Source organism: Caretta caretta, chromosome 27, assembly GCF_965140235.1.
Source record: "Caretta caretta isolate rCarCar2 chromosome 27, rCarCar1.hap1, whole genome shotgun sequence".
Classification (NCBI taxonomy): domain Eukaryota; kingdom Metazoa; phylum Chordata; order Testudines; family Cheloniidae; genus Caretta; species Caretta caretta.
In genome coordinates, this window is record NC_134232.1 from 3,477,931 (window position 1) to 3,502,950 (window position 25,020).

The 25,020-nt window shown below is 49.0% G+C and overlaps 1 protein-coding gene across 5 annotated transcripts; it reads left to right on the forward strand.

The window, feature by feature from the left end:
* Positions 1–5,860: 5,860 nt before the first annotated feature.
* Positions 5,861–22,095, forward strand: LOC125626612 (uncharacterized). 5 transcript variants are annotated; one of them, XM_048829805.2, is made up of 8 exons: positions 5,861–5,977; positions 7,080–7,148; positions 8,449–8,661; positions 9,279–9,301; positions 10,821–10,936; positions 11,226–11,258; positions 15,619–15,732; positions 16,120–22,095. In XM_048829805.2, exons 1-8 carry the CDS (start codon positions 5,915–5,917, stop codon positions 17,040–17,042), a joined length of 1,554 nt encoding a protein of 517 aa, XP_048685762.2. In that variant the 5' UTR covers positions 5,861–5,914; the 3' UTR covers positions 17,043–22,095. The 5 variants fall into 5 exon arrangements, with proteins under 5 accessions (XP_048685762.2, XP_074979814.1, XP_074979813.1 ...); XM_075123713.1 differs by having other exon boundaries at positions 16,123–22,095; XM_075123712.1 differs by having other exon boundaries at positions 10,824–10,936.
* The last annotated feature ends 2,925 nt before the right edge of the window (positions 22,096–25,020 follow it).

Here is a 25,020-nt window from a genome sequence, read left to right on the forward strand (position 1 = left end):
TGGCAGGGGCTCAGCTTGGGCTGGTGGCCTGGAGCTTGGGGCTTGGCCAGCTGGTGGCCCAGGGCAGCCGGTGGCCTGGGATGGCTCAGGATGGCCAGCAGCCCAGGGGTCGGCCTGGTCTCAGGGCACCTGCTGGCCTGGGACTTGCGGCAGCTGGAGTGGCTGGGGCAGGCCAACCAGGGACCCAGGGCTCAGGGTAGCTGGGGCAGGCGGCCCGGTGCTTGGGATGGGTCAGCTGGGGCTCCTCCGGCTACAGTGGTGGGAAGGACTCCGGTGGGTGAGGGGGAAAGTGGTGGGGTCTTGGGGGGGAGGGGCAGGGCCAGGGGGCTAGCCTCCCTGAAGGGGGGTTTCACATGCTGCCCATGGAGAACCCTGTGATTCATTCAAACCAAAAAGTTTCCAATCCCCGCTGTATAATTACCAAGTGGTTCTTAGTGGGATGCAAACGCATCCCATTAATCAGAGGAGCTGAGGAGGTCCTAGACAGCCAGTGCTGGGAAACACCAGGACCCCAAGTTCAAGGAAGGATGGAGCTGGCCTCCAAGGAATCTGAGAGAGGAAGTCAGAGAGGAGACCTGGCAGTTCATAACTAAGGTTAAGATTCAGTCATGGGTATTTTTAGGTAAAATATAAAACAGATATATTAACTACAGAAAGATAGATTAAGTGATTATAAACGGTAGGCATAAACGTCAGATGTAGTTTCCTTAAGAAAATGGAAAATGCATGTTTATGCAGTCTAAATCCTAAACTTTTAGTCCAAGCAAGAGTTGAATCAAAAAATATCTCATCCTGACAGATGGTACCAGCAGGTTACGGTTCCTCAGTACACAGACTAGAACCACCTTTCCCAGTTCAAAGCCTTTGTCTTCCAGACATTCTTCCAGGTGTTGAGATGGCATGGGGGAGAGGACAAGTAATGATGTCACTGTCTCTCTTTTTATACCTTCTTCCAGCTTGCTAGAGAGATCCCTGCCAGGAAGTGATATGTGCTCTCTCGGAGAAGTCTCTGGGATGGCCAGTGGGAGAGCGAATTCCCTTTAATGGGCCATCAGCACGTGTCTGGCTGGTCATTTGTTGTAACTGAAAGGTTGGCTGTGGCCATCTCCCAACCTCACAACATATTTCAGTAATGCACATGGCAAAACTTCACAACTTCCCATACAATGACAGCACGTCCAATCCAACAGGATATTAATGCTCAGGATCCTGACACAAGGAAGAAAGGAGAGCAGCAGAATACGGACCCTGGACGTCAGAAAAGCAGACTTTGACTCCCTCAGGGAACAGATGGGGAGGATCCCCTGGGAGGCTAAAATGCAGGGGAAAGGAGTCCAGGAGAGCTGGCTGTATTTTAAAGAAGGCTTTTGAGAGCACAGGAACAAACCATCCCGATGTGCAGAAAGAATAGCAAATATGGCAGCTGTCCAGCTTGGCTTAACAGTGAAATCTTCAGTGAGCTTAAACACAAAAAAGAAGCTTACAAGAAGTGGAAACTTGGACAGATGACAAGGGAGGAGTATAAAATATTGCTTGAGCATGCAGGGGTGTAATCAGGAAGGCCAAAGCACAATTGGAGTTGCAGCTAGCAAGAGATGTTAAGAGTAACAAGAAGGGTTTCTACAGGTATGTTAGCAACAAGAAGTAGTTCAGGGAAAGTGTAGGACCCTTACTGAATGGTGGAGGCAACTTAGTGACAGATGATGTGGAAAAAGCTGATGTACTCAGTGCTTTTTTTGCCTCGATCTTTACAGACAAGGTCAGCTCCCAGACTGCTGCACTGGATAGAACAGTATGGGGCGGAGGTGAGCAGCCCACAGTAGTGAACGAACAGGTAAGGACTATTTAGAAAAGCTGGACATACACAAGTCCATGGGACCAGATGCAATGCATCCGAGGGTGCTGAGGGAGTGGGCTGATGTGATTGCAGAGCCATTGGCCATTATCTTTGAAAACTCATGGTGATCATGGGAGGTCCTGGATGATTGGAAAAAGGCAAATATAGTGCCCATCTTTAAAAAAGGGAAGAAGGAGAATCCAGGGAACTACAGCCACACCTCTATCCCCAGAAAAATCATGGAGCAGGTCCTCAAGGAATCCATTTTGAAGCACTTGGAGGAGAGAAAGGTGATCAGGAACAGTCAATATGGATTCACCTAGGGCAAGGCATGCCTGACCAACCTGATTGCCTTCTATGATGAGATAACTGGCTCTGGATATGGGGAAAGCGGTGGACGTGATATTGCTTGACTTTAGCAAAACTTTTGATACAGTGTCCCACAATATTCTTGCCAGCAAGTTAAAGAATTACAGATTGGATGAATGGACTATAAGGTAGTTAGAAAGCTGGCTAGATTGTTGGGCTGAATAGATAGTGATCATTGGCTCCATGTCTAGTTGGCAGCTGGTATCAAGCGGAGTGCCCAACTGGTCGGTCCTGGGGCCAGTTTTGTTCATCATCTTTATTAATGATCTGGATGATGGGATGGATTACACCCTCAGCAAGTTCGCGGATGACACTAAGATGGGGGGAGAGGTAGATACACTGGAGGGTAGGAATAGGGTCCAGAGTGACCCAGACAAACTTGAGGATTGGGCCAAAAGAAATCTGATGAGGTTCAACAAGGACAAGTGCAGAGTCCTGCACTTAGGAAGGAAGAATCCCATGCACCGCTACAGGCTGGGGACCGACTGGCTAAGCGAGAGTTCTGCAGAAAAGGACGTGGGGATTACAGTGGATGAGAAGCTGGATATGAGTCAACAGTGTGCCCTTATTGCCAAGAATACTAATGGCATATTGGGCTGCATTAGTAGGAGCATTGCCAGCAGATCAAGGGAAGTTATTATTCCCCTCTATTCAGCACTGGTGAGGCCACATGTGGAGTATTGCATCCAGTTTTGGTCGTCCCCCCCACAAATTGGAGAGAGTCAAGTGGAGGGCAATGAAAATGAACTGGGGCAATGGCTTATGAGGAGAGGCTGAGGGCACAGGGCTTATTTAGTCTGCAGAAGAGAAGAGTGAGGGGGGATTTGGTAGCAGCCTTCAACTACCTGAAAGGGGGTTCCAAAGAGGATGGATCTAGACTGTTCTCAGTGGTAGCAGATGACAGGACAAGGAGTAATGGTCTCAAGTTGCCTTCAACTACCTGAAAGGGGGTTCCAAAGAGGATGGATCTAGACTGTTCTCAGTGGTAGCAGATGACAGGACAAGGAGTAATGGTCTCAAGTTGCAGTGGGGGAGTTTTAGGTTGGATATTAGCAAAAACTTTTTCACTAAGAGGGTGGTGAAACACTGGAATGGGTTACCTAGGGAGGTGGTAGAATCTCCTTCCTTAGAGGTTTTTAAGTTCAGGCTTGACAAAGCCCTGGCTGGGATGATTTAATTGGTGTTGGTCCTGCTTTGAGCAGGGGGTTGGACTAGATAACCTCCTGAGGTCTCTTCTAACCCTAATCTTCTATGATCAAGACTTTTAAAATGATACCCTACAGGGTATACTTTATACAAAATGTGTCATAATTATATGACAGCAGTGAATATGTGGGTTCCAGGGTACTTACTTTGAGGCACACAGTGTCACAGAATCATTTCAGATACTGCAAACGCCATAATCCCACCATTGAGGAAGAAGGCTGTGGTGGTTAAAAAAAAAAAAGACCTGGTTTAGAGGGAAAGTGAAGGCTGCTTTAAAAAACTTTAAAAATATATATAACAAATGGAAGAAGGGGAAATTAATAGTAAATAATATAAATCAGAATTTAGGAAAGGTATAAAATGGATAAGGGAAACAAAGAGACACAAGGAGAAATTTATGGCCAGCAGAGTTGAGCACAATAAGAAGGATTTTTAAAATAAAATTAGAAGAAGAAGAATCCCCTGACAATGGTATTGGTCTATTACTGGATGGAGATGGTAGAATTATGAATAGTAATGCAGAAATGGCAGAAGTATTCAATAAATATTTCTGTTCTGTAGTTGGGGAACAAACAGATATAGTCTCATCATATGGTAATAACACTCTTTCCATTCTACCAGTATCTCTGGAGGACATTAAACAGAAACTACCGAAGTTAGACATTTTTATGGTTTATTTTTCAAAGGTCCAGATAACTTGTATCCAAGAGTTTTAAAAGGAGCTCACAGGACCATTAACATGGATTTTCAATAAGTCTTCCAGCACGGGGTAAGTCCCGGAAGACTAGAAGAAAGCTAACATTGTGCCAATTTTTAAAAAATAAACGAGATGACCCAGGTAATTACAGGCTTGTCAATTTAACGTCGATCCTGGGCAAGAAAATGGAGTGGCTGATCTTGGACTGAATTAATAACGAATTAAAGGAGGGAAATGTAACTAATGCAAAGCAATATGGATTTATGGAAATAGATCCTGTCAGAATAACTTGGTATCTTTTTTTATGAGATTACAAGTTTGGTTGATAAAGGTAATAGCCTTGATGGAATACACTTAGACTTCTGAAAAGTGTTTGACTTGGTGCCGCTCAACATTTTCATTAAAAAACTAGAATAATATAAAATTAACAAGGCACACATTGAACGGATTGAAAATTGGCTGAGAGGTCTCACAATGTAACTGTAAACAAAGAATCATTGGCCAGTTTCTGTGGGGTCCTGCAGGGATTGGTTCTTGGCCTTAGGCCTATGCTATTTAACATTTTATCAATGACCTGGAAGAAAACATAAAACTTTCACTAGTAAAGTTTGCAGATGACAAAAAAATTGGAGGAGTGGTAAATAATGGGGAGGTTATGGTTATTTCTATCCCGGGAAGCAACGACTCTGAAAAAGATTTGGGGGTCATGGTAGACAATCCGCTGAACATGGGCTTCCAACATGATGCTGTGGCCAAAAGAGCTAATGTGATCCTGGGCAACATAAACAGGGGAATCTTGAGTGGGAGCAGAGAGGTTATTTAATCTCTGTATTTGGCAATGGTGCAATCACTGCTGGAATCCTGTGTCCAGTTCTGCTGCCCACAATTCAAGAAGGATGTTGATAAATTGGAGAGGGCTCAGAGAAGAACCACGAGAATGAATAAAGGATTAGAAAACCTGCCTTGTAGTGATAGACACAGAGAGCTCAATCTACTCAGGTGAACAAAGGTAAGGTCAAGGGGTGATTTGATCACAGTTTATAAGTATCTATATGGGGAACAAATACTGAATAATGGGCTCCTTGATGTAGCAGAGATCCAATGGCTGGAAGTTGAAGCTAGACAAATCCAGACCGGAATAAGGGGCACATTGCTAACAATTAGGGAGATTAACCATTGGAACAATTTACCAAGGATGGTGGTGAATTTTCTCTTGCTGGCCATTTTAAAATCAGTATTGGCTGTTTTTCTAACAGATCTCTAGGAATTATTTTGGGGAATTTCTCCAGCCTGTGCTCTGCAGGAGGGCAGATGATCACAGTGGCCCTTTCTGGCCCTAGGATCTAGGACTCTCTGCTTTGCTCGGAAAGAAACATTCTTCTGTTTCTCGCCTACAATCCGGCCGGAGCTGAGGGCAGCAGCTTCACTGTAGTTTATCCTTTCGCGGGCATTGATGGCCAGAGACAGACACAGAGAAGCAGCAGCCGCCGCCAAGCCAGCTTGGAACCGCTGCCCGGTCTCCGCTCTGTTCTCCCAGCACCAGCCGCTCTCCCCGACCTAGCCTGGCCCTGGCCCCCGGCCGGGCTGCCTCGCAGGGACTTTCCCCCGCTGGAACCGGCCCCGCTGCGGGGCGAGACCCCCGAGGTCCCCCGCCCCGCCGAGCCGGGCTCCGGGTTCCTCTCTCGGGAGCTGGAGTCACCGAGCGTCACGAACCCCCCTGCGCGGGCCCCACCCGCCGCCGGGCCAATCCGGGGCGGAGCCGCCGCTCCCGCCCCCCCCGCAGCCCTTTGTTCCGCCGGGGAGCCATGGCCGGGGCCGGGGGCCCAGCGCGGCGCCTGCTCCGGCCCCGCCAGTCGCGGGGCAGCGAGGTGGGCCGGGGCCAGATCCGGGGTCTCTGGGGGCAGACCCGGGGTCACTGGGGGGCCTCTTGGGGGGGGCTCTGGGGGCAGATCCGGGGTCTCTTGGGGGGGCTCTGGGGGCAGATCCGGGGTTGCCGGGGAGGCTCCGGGGGCAGATCCGGGGTTTCTGGGGGGCTCTGGGGGCAGATCCGGGATCGCCGGGGCAGATCCGGGGTTGCTGGGGGGCTCTGGGGGCAGATCTCCCCGCGCTCCCCGCAGCCGGGGAAGTAACGGGGTGTCCGGGGCCAGGGGACGGGACGGGGAACGAGCCAGACAAGCCCCGATGCCGGGACAGAGACCAGGGAGCGTCCACACCGGGAGCAGGGGGCGCGGACCCGGCTGGTGAATGGCTCTTAGCCAGGATAGTCCGGGACACACTCTCCTTCCCTCCCGCCCCCAACTGCGGGTGTCCCCAAACTCTGCCCGCAGTCGGGGCTGGACGCATCTGACACTTGCCACTGTCCAAGACACGAGACCGGGCTGGGGGGCCACTGGTCTGAGCCAGTGTGGCCCTTCTGATGGGATCGGGGGGCTGCTTGGAGCTGGGCTCTGGGGTGTGTCCGTGGGGGAGTCAGAGCCAGACTTTGGGATGTGTTGGTGTGAGGGGGCTGTAGATGGGGGGCAGGTTTAAAGCTGGGCCTGGGGGTGTACCAGTGTGTGTGCCGGGGTCAGAGCTGGGTGTTGGGGGTGGTGGTTTGCGGGATATTTGGTTTGAGGGGGTCCATGTTCAGATCCGGCACTTTGGGTATGTTGGAGATGGAGCTGGGGAAGTTGGGGGAACGTCTGAAGTTAGTTGTTTGGGATGTGGGTGGAGCTGGGGAATGTTTGGGACTGAGGTTTGGGCTGCACCTGGCACTTCACCAGGGTGTCCTGTGTCTTCCTTGGAAAACCTGGTCCTGCTCTCTCTGGCCCCGTGAGATCTTCCTCGCTGAGGCTGAACTGTATCTGGCAAGAAAGTCGGAGTCCCAGGGGCTCTGCACAGGCACGTACAGGGCAGGTTTGGGCCCTGAAATCTGGGAGCTGTGAGGCCCTTTGGGGCAGTTTGTAACATCTCCCTCCCCACTTCTTGCAGGAGGCACTGGGAGAGCATCTGGCCTGTCTACAAAAAGCCGAGGAGGAGCGGCAAAGCGTGGAGCTGCTGGTAGGTGCCCAGAGCCCCTTTCCCCTCAGGTTTGCCTGGGACCAGAGTGCCCTGAGTGACAGCTGATGAGGTTCAACAAGGACAAGTACAGAGGCCTGCACTTAGGATGGAAGAATCCCATGCACCGCTACAGGCTGGGGACCGACTGGCTAAGTGGCAGAAAAGGACCTGCGGATAACAGTGGACGAGAAGCTGGCTCTGAGTCAGCAGTGTGCCCGTGTTGCCAAGACAGCCAACGGCACATTGGGCTGCATTAGTAGGAGCACTGCCAGCAGATGGAGGGAAGTGATTATTCCCCTCTATTCAGCGAGGCCACATCTGGAGTTTTGTGTTCAGATTTGGGCCCCCCACTACCAAAAGGATGTGGACAAATTGGAGAGAGTCCACCGGAGGGCAATGGAAATTATTAGGGAGTTGGGGCACATGACTTATAAGGAGAGGCTGAGGGAACTGGGGTTATTTAGTCTGCAGAAGAGAAGAGTGAGGGGGGATTTGATAGCAGCCTTCAACTATCTGAAGGGGGGTTCCAAAGAGGATGGAGCTCGGCTGTTCTCAGTGGTGGCAGATGACAGAATTGTCTCAAGTTGCAGTGGGAGAGGGCTAGATTGGATATTAGGAAAAACTATTTCACTAGGGGATGATGAAGCACTGGAATGCGTTACCTAGGGAGGTGGTGGAATCTCCATCCTTAGAGGTTTTTAAGACCCGGCTTGACAGAGCCCTGGCTGGAATGATTTAGTTGGGAATGGTCCTGCTTTGAGCAGGGGGTTTGACTAGATGACCTTGTGAGGTCTCTTTGAACCCTAATCTTCTATGATTCTATGACACAGCAAACACAGGGCCCATCCAGCCAGCCTCAGGCAGGAGAACATTCCCACTGGATCCCAGGGAGAGGGCAGGGTCAGATGTGGGAGCAACATGATGTGTTTAGGGTCCAAGAGGCTGCTGTGCAGAAGAGTGTCAGTCTGTGGCCTGGAGAGACCCTGCCCAAGGGCTGCTCAGATATTATAATGACCAGGGTTCCTTTCTAGAGCTTAGGGGACACGGGGGAAGGGAAATGTGGGTGGGCAGATGAAGAAGAGTGTGGTTGAGTGCAATTTGATGAGGTTTTGGGAGAAAAGCCCCTCCTGTTAGCCATGGACAGCTCACCCCGCCCTCCTTCCTCCACCCTTCCTGGCCTAACTGAACTCGCGTCACCTGCCGCATCAACCGTGTGTTCTGGTAAATAACTCCCCCATCTGCTGGGAGGCACAGTTCTGATTCTCCCCTCTTACCGAGCTGCCCTCTCCCTGGGTTGCAGAAACAGACTGAAGTCGAGCGGCAGAAGATCGTTGCGGAGTGGAAGGAGCTGCGAGGGTTTCTGGAAGAGCAGGAGCAGCTCCTGCTGTCCCAGCTGGAAGAGCTAGCCAGAGCCATTGTCAAGAGAAGGGATGAAGGTGTCTCCAGACTGTCTGGGGAGATTTCCCTGCTCGGAGGGAAGGGGCAGCAGCAGCCAAGCAGCCAATCCCCACAGGTCAGACTGGCTTATGGCAGTGGTAATACGCTGCTTCTCAGCCCTAGACCCCAATGCACCTCACAAGGTGGGGTCAGGAACATTATCCCTATTGTACAAAGGGGAAAGTGAGGCACAGGATGGAACACAGTTCTGCCCACAGTCACACACTGAGTCTGGGGCAGAGTCAGGGATGGGACCTGGGAGTCCTGGGTCCTGTAACCCCAAGACTGCCTCTCCTGCCCTGTCTGTCTGCATTTGCACTTTGAGGGTGAACTTCCCAGCCCACCCTCTCCCCACCAGGCCCAAGGTCCCATGTCGTCCCAGGTTAGTGGGTTCAGTGGTGTGAGGGGACTTGGGGGAGCTCTCAGCACTAGGGGGGATATTCTCTTCCTGTAAAGTGCCTGGGGAGAGACTTTCCCCAATGGTGACCTCCTAGCAGGGACTCCTGGGATTGCTGGGGGCAGATGTCCCAGCTGTGGGGGAGGGAGATGTCCCAGCTGTTCTCTGAACGTGAACCCAAGTGTCTGAAATTCCCCAAATACCCGGGGCTCCAGTGGTGACTCCCCTGCAGAGCAGGAGGCCACCCCAGTCTGGGACAGGCCCATTGACAGCCTCTTCTTTCTCCCCCTCTGCAGGGTGCGGGATGCACTGAGAGCAGGTACGTCCTGGGCTCCATTTCCCGCATTCGATTGGAAAGTGATGGTTTAGAATTGGAATTCCACTGCCGACGGCGCTTCCCCCGCTGTGACACACTGGCTGAATGTCTGAGATCACGACTTTCCTTAGTGGCTGCCTCAGGACGGAGAAGAGCCTCTTACTATCTGACAGCTAATGAGGGCTGGCAAACATAGGGCCTGTGGGCCAGACCCAGCCTAGCTCGTGTATTTATGTGACTACGTCACGTGTTCACAGTGTGCAGAATCTCAGCTTTTGTCTTTTTAAAATCGGATTCTAGCCTTCATGGTTGCAAAGAAACCTTCCGAAATGCAAAGGGAGGTGATGCCGCCTTCCTGAGGGCTCGTCTACACTTGAAACGGTGGAGCTGCGCTGCTGCAGTGTTTCAGTGTAGACGCTCCCTATGGCGACGGGAGGGGTTGTCCCATTGGCGTAGGTAATCCACCCCCCCCGACAGGCAGTAGGTAGGTTGATGGGAGACTTCCTCGTTAGACTTAGCATTGTCTACCGGGGCACTCAAGTTGGCTTATCTGCACTGCTCAGAGGTGTGGATTTTTCGCACCCCTGAGCAATGTAGTTAATACCACCTAATATTCGAGTGCAGACCAGGCCTGAGTCTGTGAAACAGCCTGAAACCCTGGCTCAGAGATGGGTGAACTCCCCTGGCCCATGTGAATCTCATTGGCATGTCAGCTGTAATGATGTCACTTGAAGGTCAACGTTAAACATTGCACTGCTGATCTCTTGAGCCGAGGGGATGGGAGTGAAGCCCTTGAGAGGTAGGAATAGGGAGTTTCTCTAAGGAGGAAAGAACAGAGGAGAGACACACAGACAAGGATGAGAGAGGGAGGAGAATTGGGAAGGCAGGGAAACAAAGGGTAGCAATAGCAGAAGTGGCGGTTTTCCCATTGAGTGAAAAAAGTTGTGACAATGAAGTACTTTATAAAGAACAGTAATTAAAAGCTTTCTACATAAGGGGCAGATTCCCCCCTTGATCTTTGTGCCTGAGTGTCCCCAGTTTATGACCTAGCTGAAGGACAATGATAAAAAGTGGGATACAGTGCTCTCCACCAATGGGCTGACACCCCTGGGGTCACTGCTTTGGCTGAAGTTCTCAGGGCTTTTGGCATTAAATAGTCCAAGTTAAATGCCTGGGGAAGACCTGGGCTCTGTGGCCGCTGTGAGCACATGGGACACGCCCACTCTTTCGTCTCTCCTCTCCTCCCTTTCCACATATCCCAATGCTGGTGCCCCTTGTTACTGGAATAACCTAGGGTGGAGGTGGCTCAGCACCCCAGCGTGTTCCAGAGAGGGCACCAGAACCTGTCTCCATTCTGTGCCTCAGTGGCTTCCCACATCCCATGTCTCTGGGCCCATGGAGAGCACAGAGCTGTGGGCGGGTGACATCACAGATGATAAAACTCAGGTGCAGGTTTCCCGGAGTTTGGGGGCTTCTGGGATTGGGCATCGGACCCATGTCTCACCCTTCCTGCTTTCCTCAGCAGGGAGGATGGGCCGTTTCAGAAGCCAGAGCCGGGGTTTGCGGAGCTGGAGAAGAGACTCAGCGATTTCTCTCTGAAAAGTGCCATCGTGCAGGAGGTGCTGCTGGGATTCAAAGGTGAATTGGAGTTTGCAGCAGCTTCCCTTCTAGTTAGAGGGATCCTCGCCGTGGGGAGGAGTCGGGGCTATAGTGATGTCGCTGACCCTGGGCTCCGTCTCACAGCCCCAGCTCAGGGAGTTGCCCTTCCCCATGCGAGTAGCCCTGTGGGGCTGGCTCTGCCTGAGTTATCAGCCTCGCTCTGGGTCACCATCTCATAATGAAAAGCAGGCACGTTAGTAACCAATAGGAATATGCCCATGAACGCGAGGGCCTGGATTCTCACCTCTCCCATCCTCTCCTTCCCCAGAGACTCTGCGACTGGAGCTGGAGAGCAACACAGGTACGTTTCTGTCTCTGATGGGGAGGTTTCAGACCAAGAACCGTGTTAGCGGCAGGGGATTGCTGCCTCCAGCCCGAGATAAACCTGAAAGCGGTGGAACAGTGACTGCCCAGTTCACTCCTGCGGTGATGTCTGGTGAGGGTCAAAGTGAATCCTGAGCTGACAGGCGCAGTTCCCTTTGAGGAAAGGAACAAGAACCTGAGTGGTGTGAAATGGGGAGACGAGGCTGAAACATCCATACGCGGGGCAGTTTGCAGTTTTAATGAGCGACTGAAAAAGGCCACAGGGCGGCCGCAGAGTCTCAGGAGTGAGGGACTGGAACCAAGCTATCCCTTGTCTAGACTGATCCTGAATGAGACATGGGGCTGCTATACTGTGTACAGACTGGCTGTGGAAGGGAAGAGAGCACTGAGTTGTATAGGGGCTCATCCTGAAAGAGGAGGGGGCTTCGCTAGTGGAGATCAGTGTTTCTCACACTTCACATTGGCGATTCTTTATCCGAGGTAAGGAATTTTTGCAACTTTCTTGCATTTACTCTAAAAGTAAGAACAGACCTATGGAAGGGTGTTCAGCCTTCATGGTGTGTGTTTCAAGAGGCTGAGAGAGAATCCCTGACCTTGAGGGATAAGAGTGCGCAGGGGCAATGAGATTTTCTTTATTTCCTGGCCCTCATGACTGTCTTTCCTGAGCCACCTGGGGGCCATGCCCCATCAGATGAGAAACACTGGACCAGGTTTTGTATCCCTATTGGCTATGAATAGGAAGAGAGCGCTACATTGTATATGGACCAAGTCTGGGTGAGCAGCTAGCTACTATAGCACATGTGGACTGACCCTGGGAACTACTGATTCCAATAAAACCCACTGTTCATAATCTTTTCCTTACTTCTGAAACCCGACTGAATTCAGGCAGGTTGCAGCTGTGCACAGTAACCCTTTCACTGCTGTGTCCCTATCACAGCCAGAGATCCTGAAACCAGCACAATGGTTAGGAGAGATGGGGACAAGGCAGAAAGTTTGGAGCCAAAATGGCATTCGCTGCTGTTAGCATTTGCAGGAGAGTGAAGGAACCCAGGAATAGAGGGTGGCCCAGTTTCCCAGCCAGAGGGAGGGGAGAGGGCGAAGGAGATAGAAAGGGTGATAGGAGAGAGACGCTGAAGGAGAAACTAAATGGAAAAAAACATCATTAATGCAGAGGCCTGGTGACAGCACCTGCCCTTCCAGAATGCTGAGTTCAGCAAAACTGAAAAGTTCTGCAGCCCAGGAAATGGAGAGTTAAGGTGAATGTCCACACAACCCATCTCTTCCCCCCTGGAGCTGGCAGGTCCTTTGTTATTGTTGGCCTGTACTCCAGCTGCATTCATTGCATTAGGAGTAGCTGTTCTTGTGACCCGGTGTGCCTGGGGCAGCCCTCACTAAAAATGTCAAAGTCAGGGCAGGCTGCAAAAAGAAGAGCAGATTCCCCCAAAACTGGTGGTTCTCACTGAAGTTAGATTCACCAACCAGTCGCAAACTGCTCCTGGTTCCCCACGCTGGTTATCAAGAAGCTAAAAAAGAAATCGCTCAGCCCCCTTTACTGCATTCCAGTCCTCTGGCTCCGCTCACTATGCAAAATGTTCTTCTGACCCCCAAAGAGCCAGCCACGTTGCCATGTCAATATTAGTTTGGATCTTACCCAAAATACTATGCCGCCAGCCAATCCTTTAGTGTCTAAAACTAAAGGTTTATTGTAAAACAAGAAGAGAGCTGTTAAATGATAAAGCAGTCAGATACATAGGAGACTTCAAAGTCCATATATGAGGTTCTGAGCAGTATTGGTAAGTTTTCCGGCTTGAAAGTCCCTCTGGAACAGATCCTCAGCTTGGATGGGTCATTCAGTCCTTTGTTCAGAGCTTCATTTGTAGAATAGTTACTCCAGAGGTAAGAAGCAGGAATGAAGACAAAATGGTGAAGATGTAGCCCCACCCTTTATATTCCTTTTGCCATGTGGCTGGTACTTCCTTTGTTCCAAATACAGACTTCACAATATATGGCATGGAAAAGCCTTAGAGTTCTCTGGCCATAGGCCTGCCCCTACATGTCTTGCTGACTCATAAGGTGTAGTCCCTGGCCTTTTTAATGGGTTCATTGTACAGCTGATGTCCCTTGATAGCCCATCAAGCAGGCTTAGTTCTGATGCCATTCTGCCTGGGGGTGTCACCCAGAAACACAACACAAATTTTGAAATACAGATGTACCATACAGATCTAGAACACAATACAAAGGTGATACAGACATATAAACAAGATTATTGTACTTTGCAAATCCCTGACACCTTACACAGCATATCTGGCACGATTCATTGCAACTTTAAAATATTGGTAATAACAGTATCAAGTGTCTCACAGTTCCATCCAGTGTGGCAGTACTGAGTGGTGGAGGTGTGTGTTGGAGGAGCTCGGCAGCACAGTCATTGTGTTATGAGGTGATCTGGGGAGCTGTGGCTCTCTGGGGGTGGGGGGGAAGGGGGATGAGCCCCTCTCCCTAACCTGTGGGATATGAGGAAAGAGGTCTGTGTGGACCTTGAGAGATCTAGCATGCCTGATTTTAGCACTGCATTGTCACTAGCAGGGCACAGGGGCCATCTTGCCATGGGGTGTGTCAGCAGTTAGGGGAGAGATGTGTGTGGTGTGGGTTTAATGAAGGGGAAGTCAATGGTAATTGTGCACACCAGGGCTCTAAAGGGGCTGAAGGAGTTGTATCACTGAGTAGGTATGGTGCTCTCCTGCGGGGCAGGCTAAGTGTAGGGAGCTCCTGGTCCATACAGGGCCAAGGCAGAATGCATGATGGGTGCATGGGGCCGTCAATCAAAGAGTGCAGAGTTCGGCTGTGTGGGCAGGTATCATAACTCTATTTGCTAGTTTTCATGAGTTGGACTTGGCTGAACTCGATGTTCTGGAAGGGGCCGGGCACTGGTAGGCTGGGGAGGGCAAGGTTTGGGGCAAAGAGCTCCTGGGAGCTGGGAGGACTGTGGGGACGGGGTTACTGTAGAGCAGGTGCTCTGGAGGTCCGAGGAGGGCTGGACAATGGGAGGCATTCAGGACAGGAGCTCTGAGAAGCTGGCAGGCTGGTGGTGCTGTGAGCAAAGGGAGGGCATGTACTGCAGGCAGTGGTGGTGCTGGTGGGAGGGAAGGGAATTTTTGTGGGGCATGAGCTCCTGGGAAGTGGGAGTGGGGAAGCCTGGAATAGTGGGAGGGTGGGGTGGAAAGCGGTGGAGGACCTGGAAGCGAAGGGGGTTGGGGCCAGGGGAGGAGAACAGAAGGAGCAGGTGCTGTGGTCCCAGAATGTGAGGAGGGCTGGGGGCGGGGCCGGGAGTGTGGAGGAATAAGACTAATGGCCACCAGGGAGGGAGGGCAGGTTGGGGGAATCTGGGGCTGGGGGAGTCCCAACCCATGAACACAGAATCCCTGCCCAAGCCCCGTTGCTTTGGAGCCTACCCTCCATTTTCTTTAGTCCACTTTCACTTTCTTTTACGTATTTTTTATATTGTCATAACTCTTGTCCTCCCCCTGCACCCCTCGTCCCTACCCACTGAAACCCTGGACACCATTCCTGCATTTCCTCCCTGCCATGGGACAACCCCTTCTCCGGCATAAAGGGGCACTTTCTTGGTGATGTCACAAGATGGTAGCGAGACTTCTGGGGACTCAGAGGATCTCGCTTCCCACTCCCCATCTGCAGCAGCCACAATCTCTCTTCCCTGCAGGCTCCTTGGATCTTTGAGCTGGTCTCTCCTTAGGTCATGTGGCCTGAGTTTTATTTCTCGCATTCTCCTTTTCCGGAAGAATTACAGTTTGTTTCTCCCAAATTAGTGTCTAATTCCCCGGCCCTCTCCCCACCCTGGGGGATTTTCATACTCTCTCCCATTACACGTAACTCAGTAGAGTCCGTAATTCCCCAACATTCAATTTCTTGAAGTCTGATAACCCTGAGCTGCTGCATTTGATGTTGACGACATTCCTCACGCGTGCAGACCCAGCCAGCCCAATGGTCCCCATCTCCTGAGGCCTCTCGTTGTCACTGGGCACCTCTGTTGGTGCGAAGCGCAGCCAGGGCCACTCCTCTGTCTGCAGTCTTCTCTTTCTGCGACATACAGTTGCCTTCTGTGTGTTTTAGGATCCCCTTGATGACAAGTGTCTGGCTGGGTGTGTTCCCAGCAGAGATGCAGGTGGTTAAATTCCCCCATTAGCAGTGTCCTGCAGCTTGGGGCACCTGGATTTCGCTGCTTTAAAATGAGCTCGGATTAAACGCACAACACATTGTTTGTGACAAATGTCCCACAAATTCACCTGCTCTCCCTTGTTTTCTTTTCCCCTGAGCAGGGATTCCAGTTTCCAAACCTGATGATGTCTCCCAGCTGGAACAAGGGGAAGAGCCATGGGTCCAGGGTCTCCAGGACTCAGAGGAAAGAGAGATCCAGGGAGGTGCCTGCAGGGGTAGGAATCAGTTAAACTAACTCAAAACTTCTTGGTGTCTGAAGAAAAGAGTGGGATTCCCTACAAAGCCCTTGTGAACTCTAATCAGGGTTGTCCACAGCATGTGATGCATCCTCATGAAGGAGGTCACAGCTTCCCACCCATCCTCACTGACACAGGGCAGTAGTTCCCTCCTGAGTCTCCCTTCCTCCTGAGTGTTTGCATGGGATGGGTCTCCTCTCTCTTCTCTGGGGAAAGATGGGAGGGGTTCAGCTCCTGGGTTGTTTATTTGCATCTCTCCAGCAATTACTGTAGTTTGTTTCCCCCTTTTCCCATCCCCTATCTGAGGTTTCCTTTCTGCCTAGCACCTGGAATAACTCATGCCTGGATTCTCTCTCTCTATCCCAGCAGGTGAAGGGACAGTAAGTAAGAACAAGCAAGAGAATCCTCAGCAGAAAGATCACGAGCAAGAGGAACCACCCGGGATGTTTTCAGAAAGATTTGAAGGGAATGTTCACTGGAGTTGTGAGCGGAGAAAAGGTCATGAGAGTCAGCACTGGCCAGAGAGGCAGCCGGGAAAACAGCCGGGGGATTGTCAGGGAAGTGGCAAGGACCTCCAGGAAACCACAGCCCAGCAGAGAATCCCCACAGGAGAGAGAAAAAACACCTGCACTGAGTGTGGGAAAACCTTCAGTAGTCGCTCAAACCTTATTACACACTGGAGAATCCACACAGGGAACAGACCATATAAATGCTCAGAGTGTGGGAAAAGCTTCAATCAGCGTTCAAACCTTATTAAACATTGGAGAATCCACACGGGAAATAGACCCTTTAAATGCCATGACTGTGGGAAAAGCTTCACTGACAGCTCAAACCTTACTCAGCATCAGAGAACCCACGTGGGGGAGAGACCCTACAGGTGCTCGGAGTGCGGGAAAAGCTTCACTCGGAGCTCAGACCTTATTAGACATGAGACAATCCACACGGGAGACAGACCCTTTAAATGCTCCAAGTGCGGGAAAAGTTTCAACGACCGCTCAAACCTTATTACGCATCAGAGAACCCACATGGGGGAGAGACCTTATAGGTGCTCAGAGTGCGGGAAAAGCTTCAGTGTGAGTTCCAGCCTTATTACACATTGGAGAATCCATACAGGAGAGCGACCCTATGAATGCTGTGAGTGCGGGAAAAGCTTTACTCGGAGCTCAGACCTTATTAGACATGAGACAATCCACACGGGAGACAGACCCTTTAAATGCTCCAAGTGTGGGAAAAGCTTCAATGACCGCTCAAACCTTATTAGACATCAGAGGATCCACAAAGGACAGTAGACCCACTGACTAGGGCTGGCCAAAGATACTCTTGCTAATTCCCACATAGAGACCTTTAAGGCTGTTTGCACCAGTTGTGTTACCGCAGTCTCTCAGCTGCCCCACTTTTGCCTTTTGCACCTCACCCTTTGGGGTGAATCGCAGGGCCCCTTCTATCAGCTCTTTTGTCCTGGAAGTGGAGGGAATGGTATGCCTCACCTGCCAGGAATGTCCATCAGCCCCGGGTGGGGAGATAAGGGTGACCTCGACTAGCTACACTGAGATATAATCTACCTAGGCCGTGTCTCCACTAGGATTTTCCATGGAGATAATTAGCTCAGGTTAACTATCCTGATGTAAAACATAACTATTCTTGCAGTGCAGCCATAGCCCACAGTGGCAAGCATTATCTAGCATGTTCCTCCTTGATCTGACTTAACCTCCATCACTTTTCCAAACCCTGGGCATCACGGTCCCCCCACGGTCAGCAGAGTGATTGTCAGAGGCATTGAGTTCCCCCTTGGAGACAGATTGGTTATGTCTACACTCCAAAAACTCCTGCAGTAGCAAGTCTTAGAGCCTGCCTGGATCTACATGCCTGGGCCTAAGCTACAGATCTAAAAATAGCCAAGGAAACAGCTGAGGCTGGAGCTTGGGCTCTGCAGCCTGGGGACAGGGCTTTTAGCGCTGTAGCATGAACCGGAGTCGAGAGACCCAGGATCTGAGATTCGCTGCCACTTCTTTTAGCAGTGTAGACATATCCATAGAGTTTATCCTGCCTGCATTCTGCCGCTCCTCGCAGACCTGAAGCAGGAATTTGAATGAATCCCAAACACCAAGTAATTGTTCTGTGCTTTAATCTGTGTTTCCCTCAACTGGCAAAGCTGCTTCTGTGCTTTTTTCTGCTAAACTGGGATTGTTGCTGATGGGAAGTTTGGCTATTTTTCTCCATTACAATGATGCTAAAACTTCTGAAAATATCATGATTCAAAAATAATGAGATGGTGCTGAGTGAAGCACATTTGGGTGGATCAGAGGACAACAAAATGGGATAATCTGTTGTCCTGATTTGAGTCATCAGGTATAGCCTGCTCTGGAATTTTAGTTTATATGAAACTAAAAGTGTCTTATACCCCTTGGTATTGTCAGTTTCTCTCTCTTTCCTGAAGACCATTTAATCACATAACTGGATGGCAGTTTTGTTAAACGGAACATAGCTCGGATTTAGTGGGGACTTTGAGACAAATGACCATTGGCTAAAATAGTCATTTCTTTCTTTTTGTTTTTTCCTTGCCCTTCCATGATGATGTGGCCCATGGGGGATGTTCACATGCAGTTCAGTCATCAGGAGAGGTCACGCTTCAACCTATTGGTCATGCTACCATGGAAACAGTAGTGTTTTAAAATCTCTACTCTGAGATGGTAAATAACAGCACATCCCAATCTGTGCAGCTAACTGAAGTAACTGACTACGAGCGCACCCATGTTCCGCTGGTTAAGGCGGTATCATTTCCAATGGTCTGGGAAGAGAATTGCAGAGTAAGTGACTTGGAACTAGGAAAAATAACCGTATATTTGGTTCCCAAAGTTGTTGTGGCCCAGGCCCTTCACATTACTTTTGAAGATGTTTCCTTCCTAATCAGGTATGTTGCCTATGTTTTGGGAAACACTGTCCCCATCTGTGTGGATGTGGAGAAAATGGAAGTGGCATTTTTGCTGAACTTACCCTTTGTACAGGTTGCAAATGTGTATAAAATGAACTCAGTGTTGAATGTGAGGTAGTTGCGAAATAGTGATTTTTGAACAGATACCCCACTTCTGGTGGCTTGCAGGGATTCTGATGCAGTCCATAATTTAGACCTGTGCCATCAGATTAAAGAAACAAATTGGATATGTTTGGAGAAGTCTTTCCTCAGTAACACTACTGAGATTTTGGGTGGTTTGGTAAAGGATTCTGCTCCAGAGAAGTGTAAATTTACCCTGATCAAGGCCAAGGATTTGGCAAGCACTCAGTAATAGCAGGTACCACTGGTTGGTTTTCATCCCAGGGAAGGACTCTACGGTGGTCTATAGCCCAGGTAAAACTATGTTTAGAATACCTTTCCCTAGGTTAATGGCATTGAGTAAGGTCCCTGAGGATGCCATAGTTAAACTGGGAACAATTGTCCGTTACCATTTGGAGCCAAAGTTTCAAGAGGCAAAGAAAGAAGCCTTCAAAGGACATTCCTTCCTCATGGATCCCAGTCTGGCTCCCTCGGTGGACAACAAGGACTTTCATGCTGTGTAAGTGATGATAACCAATGAGGGAATAGATATGTCAGATTCCCAAGTGCAGACAGCCAGATACATAAATGTTGATTCTCTGCTTTTGTCTCTTAGTTTTGCCCGGGTGTTTTGTGCATCACTTCTCCTTCATGTCCTGCTAATTTGAAAGATTAGAAAGTGTGAAAATAGAGTAGAGGTGCTTGTTCTCATGATGCAGACCTTCCCACATAGTGTGAGGCCCCTTTTACCAACACTGATAGCAGAAGACCAAGAGATAAATGAATTCAAAGAAGTGGAAGACACCTATGTTGACACAGAATGCAATTTTACCTGGGATTCACTTGGTAGAACTGGAAATTAAGAGAAAACTAACACATATAAGATTTTGTAATCTTTGAATATGTTATTGTTACCAATGAAAATGAAATTAAACATGAAGTTAATTATTGGTTAAAGAGTAAGACACTGATTTTGTGATAACCCAAATTATACTGGAACACTGCAATTTTACATTAGTTCCCTTTTAGTATAGGAAAGGGTGACTAATCTTTTAAAGTATATTTGATGTAAGATACATCCTTTGGACTAATGAGTTTTGAAGAAAAACCTCACTTCAAAGGTTGGAGTGGGGGAATACGAGAGAGTGTGTATGAGAGTACAGACCCAGTGTTTTACTTCAAATGGAATTTATGTCGATGCTCTAAAGCAAATTTTCTGTTAAGTGGAAAAGTGCTTAAGGAGACAAGTAGTGTAATCTTTTACCCAGTTAGTCTGTAGGGGTCATTGAGTTCCCCACTTCTCTTGTTCGCAAAGCAAAGGCATGACATCTGTCATGAGATGTGATGCTTTCTCAGGGTGTCCAGAACTGTAAGTCACCCCTCTGCATCTGCTGGTGCTAACCAAAGTGACAACTCCTTGCCACTCCAGTTTGTTAGCCAGCCCCATAGATTCCACAGGATGCCACCAGTCCTAATTTTGCCTGGCAGGTTAACCCTATTGTACTTCAGTCCCCAAACTCTCCAGAAGCATCTCCCTGTAGCCTCTAACCCTGGTCACTGTCGCAATTACCAAGTTCGCTGTCTCTAGAGAGATGTACTACCATTTTGCGTTATTTAACCAGGAATTCATAGATTCATAGATATTAAGGTCAGAAGGGACCATTATGATCATCTAGTCTGACCTCCTGCAGGCCACAGAATCTCACCCACCCACTCCTGCGGTAAACCTCTCACCTATGTCTGAGCTATTGAAGTCCTCAAATCATGGTTTAAAGACTTCAAGGAGCAGAGAATCCTCCAGCAAGTGACCCGTGACCCATGCTACAGAGGAAGGCGAAAAACCTCCAGGGCCTCTTCCAATCTGCCTGGAGGAAAATTCCTTCCCGATCCCAAATATGGCATCAGCTGAACCCTGAGCATATGGGCAAGATTCACCAGCCAGATACCCAGGAAAGAATTCTCTATAGTAACTCTGATCCCACCCAATCTAACATCCCATCACAGGCCATTGGGCCTATTTACCATGAATATTTAAAGATCAATTAATTGCCAAAATCATATTATCCCATCATACCATCTCTTCCATAAACTCATCGAGTTTAATCTTAAAGCCAGATATGTCTTTTGCCCCCACTGTTTCCCTTGGAAGGCTATTCCAAAACTTCACTCCTCTGATGGTTAGAAACCTTCATCTAATTTCAAGTCTAAACTTCCCGATGATCAGTTTATATCCATTTGTTCTTGTGTCCACATTGGTACTGAGCTTAAATAATTCCTCTCCCTCTCCGGTATTTATTCCTCTGATATATTTATAGAGAGCAATCATATCTCCCCCCAACCTTCTTTTGGTTAGGCTAAACAAGCCAAGCTCCTTGAGTCTCCTTTCATAAGACAGATTTTCCATTCCTCAGATCATCCTATAATAGCACTGTCATGCTTACGATACAAAAATAAGATTATTAACCAAGGACAGAAATTTAAGGGATATTAAGAACAATAGAGACAGAAATGGTTACAAATCAAACAAGCATAACATGCTTCTAAGTGACTAAAATTTAACAAGCTAAAATCCTTGACTAAAATAAGTTTCTAACTAAAGAAACCTTTTAGCATTACCCACTGTGGTGGAATACACCCCTGCACGCTATTGTAATAATCTTTGTACAAGGTGAACATTCATAATTTGTTGCCTAGTAATATCATGGTAGAGTGCATATAGTACCATTATATGTAAAGTTATGAACATAAAAATCGTGACTGACGTGCATTTCCCAGGTGAGTTTGGGGAGTGGTTAAATCAGTTTCTCAAAGATAAAGGGCAAGCGAGGCGTCAACAAAGCTGACGGACAATCACCTACCAAGTGACCAATCTTTGGCAGGAACAAAGAAGTCCGCATTTTAGCAAAGAAACAGCCTAGAGTCTCCTTTCTCCAGCAGACTGCCTGTCTACTTGTTCTTAGATGGAAATGCTTTACAAAAAGAGACTAAAAAAACTATAAAAAAGAGAGGATGACACCCCCAAGACACTCTGCTCTCTCTCCTTGCCCACCTCATTCTCTGCACCTTAGAAGACAAAGGAAACCGCCTTTGGGCTTTACAGGAGAGGTCCTGACCTGAAGAGTTTGGTCAGTAATGCTGCTAAAAATGTGGTAAGAAACTCTGCTTGAATCTAATATACAGGTAGTTTGGTAAGCTAGGCACAAGACAACATTTTATCTTTATTTTTCTTGTAACCACATATGTATTTTATGCCTCATTACTTGTATTCATTTAATCTGTTTGTTTGTAGTTAATAAACTTGTTTTATCTAATCCAGTGTGTTTTTAAAAAGTGTGTGGGTAACTATTTAAGGTAATAAACTGTTGTGTATTTATTCCCTTAAAGGACTAACAGACTTAATATATTTGGACTGTCCAGGAGAGGGCTGGGCAGCACAAGACTACATTTCATGGGGGGAAATTTGGACTGTTAGTGTGTTGGGGGTCTCCCTGCGGTATAACCAAGGCTGGTAAAAGACGGAGTTTAGTCCAAGTGCAACAAACAGTGTGCAGTTACACAAACACATCTGGGAATGACCCGCAGGCTGTTTGTGGGCAGACTAGGTTGGACACTACAGCAGCAAGGCCCCCCAGGTTACGGGGCAGGGGTGACACAGCCCTGCACTGGTCTGGATTGTACCCTAGTTTGTCACACCCACCCACATGGCAGGGTATCCACCATACAAAGAGCACTGGCCTCTTTGTGATAACACGATGCCCTTTTGCTTTTCCTTGTATTTCCCAAAGTTCGTTGTCTTTGGCTCAAGAGTCAGGCTGGCCCCCTGGGGTTCAGACTCTGGTGTGCTAATGCCAGACTGTTTCCTCATCCTCCTGCTAATTTCTGTTGTTTACCTCAGAAGCAAATGACCTGCCCATTGTCTCTGGTATCAGCCTGCTTGGTTTCCATGTGAGACTTAGGCAAACAAGCAAATCAACATTCCTCTGTCTAGGGCAAATTTGTTTATTGCTTCTGCCATCAAAATGTTTTAGAACATATTTCCTGCACACACACGTAACTCTTCATGCACCGTCTACGCACACATTGATTTAACTGGGAATTGGTCCTGCTTTGAGCAGGGGGTTGGACTAGATGACCTTCTGGGGTCCCTTCCAACCCTTATATTCTATGATTCTATGACATCACACAATGATACAAATGACCCGTGTGTCGCCAGCTGTCATTTGACAGCAGTGTGCTCGGTGCAGTTAGTGTGTCAGGCCTGACAAGTTGCTGACAGAGCAGTGAACCACCAGTGGGAGTCCGTGTCACCACAATCCACGTTTATTTTTAAGGATGCTGATGGATGCATGATACAGGGAAATTTTTCTGTTAAAAAGTGTTGCCACCAGTTCTTTTGTTGCGTGCTGAGCCAATTGGAGGCCTGGGATAAAATGTCCCCCCACCATGGCCCTGGGGCTGGAGGAGCTCTCGCTCCCACCCCCCACAGCCCCCGGGCTGCGGGAGGGGCACAGAGCTTTTCTGGTCTTGGGGCTGCAGTGGGGGGAGGCGGGGGGGGGAAAGAATCAAGCAGGGGGTTGCATCTTGTGGGCAAGAGGTAGTGGGGGAGGAATGGGGATGGGGCCATAGGGGAAGGGATGGAATGGGGTGAGGCCATGTGCGGGGGAAGGGGCGGAAAGGGGTGGGGCCCTGGGCAGGGCTGCAGGTGAAGGGGGCAGAATGGGGGAGGAGCTCCGGGCTCTGCCGCTGCGGCCTCCAGTCTTGGGGGAGGGGCCAAGCTCTCTGTCCCCCGCCCCCCCAGCCAGAGCCAGGTGGAGGGGTGGGGGGCTGAAAGCAGCGAACAGGGGTGGGGCCTCTGCCAGAAGAGACAGGGCAGGGGGCTAGCTTCCCCAAGGGGAAGCTTCACCCGCCACCCATGTCAGTCTCCTTTTCTAAACATGCCGAGTTTTTTAACCTTTCCTCAGACGTCAGGTTTTCTAAGCCCTAATCATTTTTGTTGCTCTCCTCTGAATTCTCTCCAATTTATCCACATCTTCCCCAAAGTGTGGCACCCAGAACTGGACTTAGTACTCCAGCTGAGGCCTCCCCAGGGCCAAGTAGAGTGGGACAATTATCTCTCATGTCTTACATTCAAAGCTCCTGTTAATACGAATCAGAAATTAGCCTTTTATGCAACTGCATCACAATGCTGACTCTTTCAGCTGCTGAAAAGCTAGCCAATTATTCCCTATTTTGTACCTGTGCATTTGATTTTTCCTTCCTAAGTGAAGTACTTTCAGAGATTCCAGGCCCAGAAGAGACCGTTGCGATCGTCTAGTCTGACCTCCTGTATCACACAGGCCAGAAAACTTCCCCACAATATTTCCTAGAGCAGATTTATTAGAAAAACATCCACTCTTGATTTAAAAATTGTCCGTGATAGAGAATCCATCATGCCCTTGGAAATTGTTCCAATGGTTAAACTATCCTCACTGTCAAAAATGTATGCATTATTTCCAGTTTGAATTTGTCTAGCTTCAACATCCAGCCATTCAATCATATTATGTCCTACTCTGCTAGATTGAAAAGCCCATTATTAAATATTTGTTCCCCATGTAGATACTTATAGACTGTGATCAAGTCACCTTTTAACCTTTAAGCTACATAGATTGATGTCACAACTGGGACATAGACAGTCTGACCTGTTGGTCAAAGCAGGAGTTGGGGAAAAGGCCAGGTGAGAGGCAGGAGACAAACTTAAGAGCGGAATCACAGATCAATAACCAGAGTCAATCAACAGGAAGAGGCAGTGCAAAGTCAGAACAGGATGTGTTCCAGATCCAGTTGCATGAACAACTTCCTGTTCCTATGCTCAGCTTAAATAGGGGCTGTGGACCAATCAGGGCCCCCAGTGTTCTGCCAATCAGCTCCCAGGACTGAGGCCCTCCTTCTGCGTTCAGATCCTATTCTGACAGTAGCTAGGAGGTTCTGGGGTAGCAGGTTAAACCCTGCTCATGCCAAAGAGCCTTGAGGATGATGACTCAAGATCCATAGTCCTTGACCACTGAACTCTTTAAGTCTACTACTAGGAGGCATGTTTTCTAATCCTTTAATCATTCTTGTGCTCCTCTCTGAACCCTCTCCAATTTATCAGCATCCTTGAATTTTGGGCACCAGAGCTGGACACAGGATTCCAGCAGCAGTCGCACCAGCGCCAAATACAGAAATAAAATCATCTCTCTATTTCTACTCAAGATTCC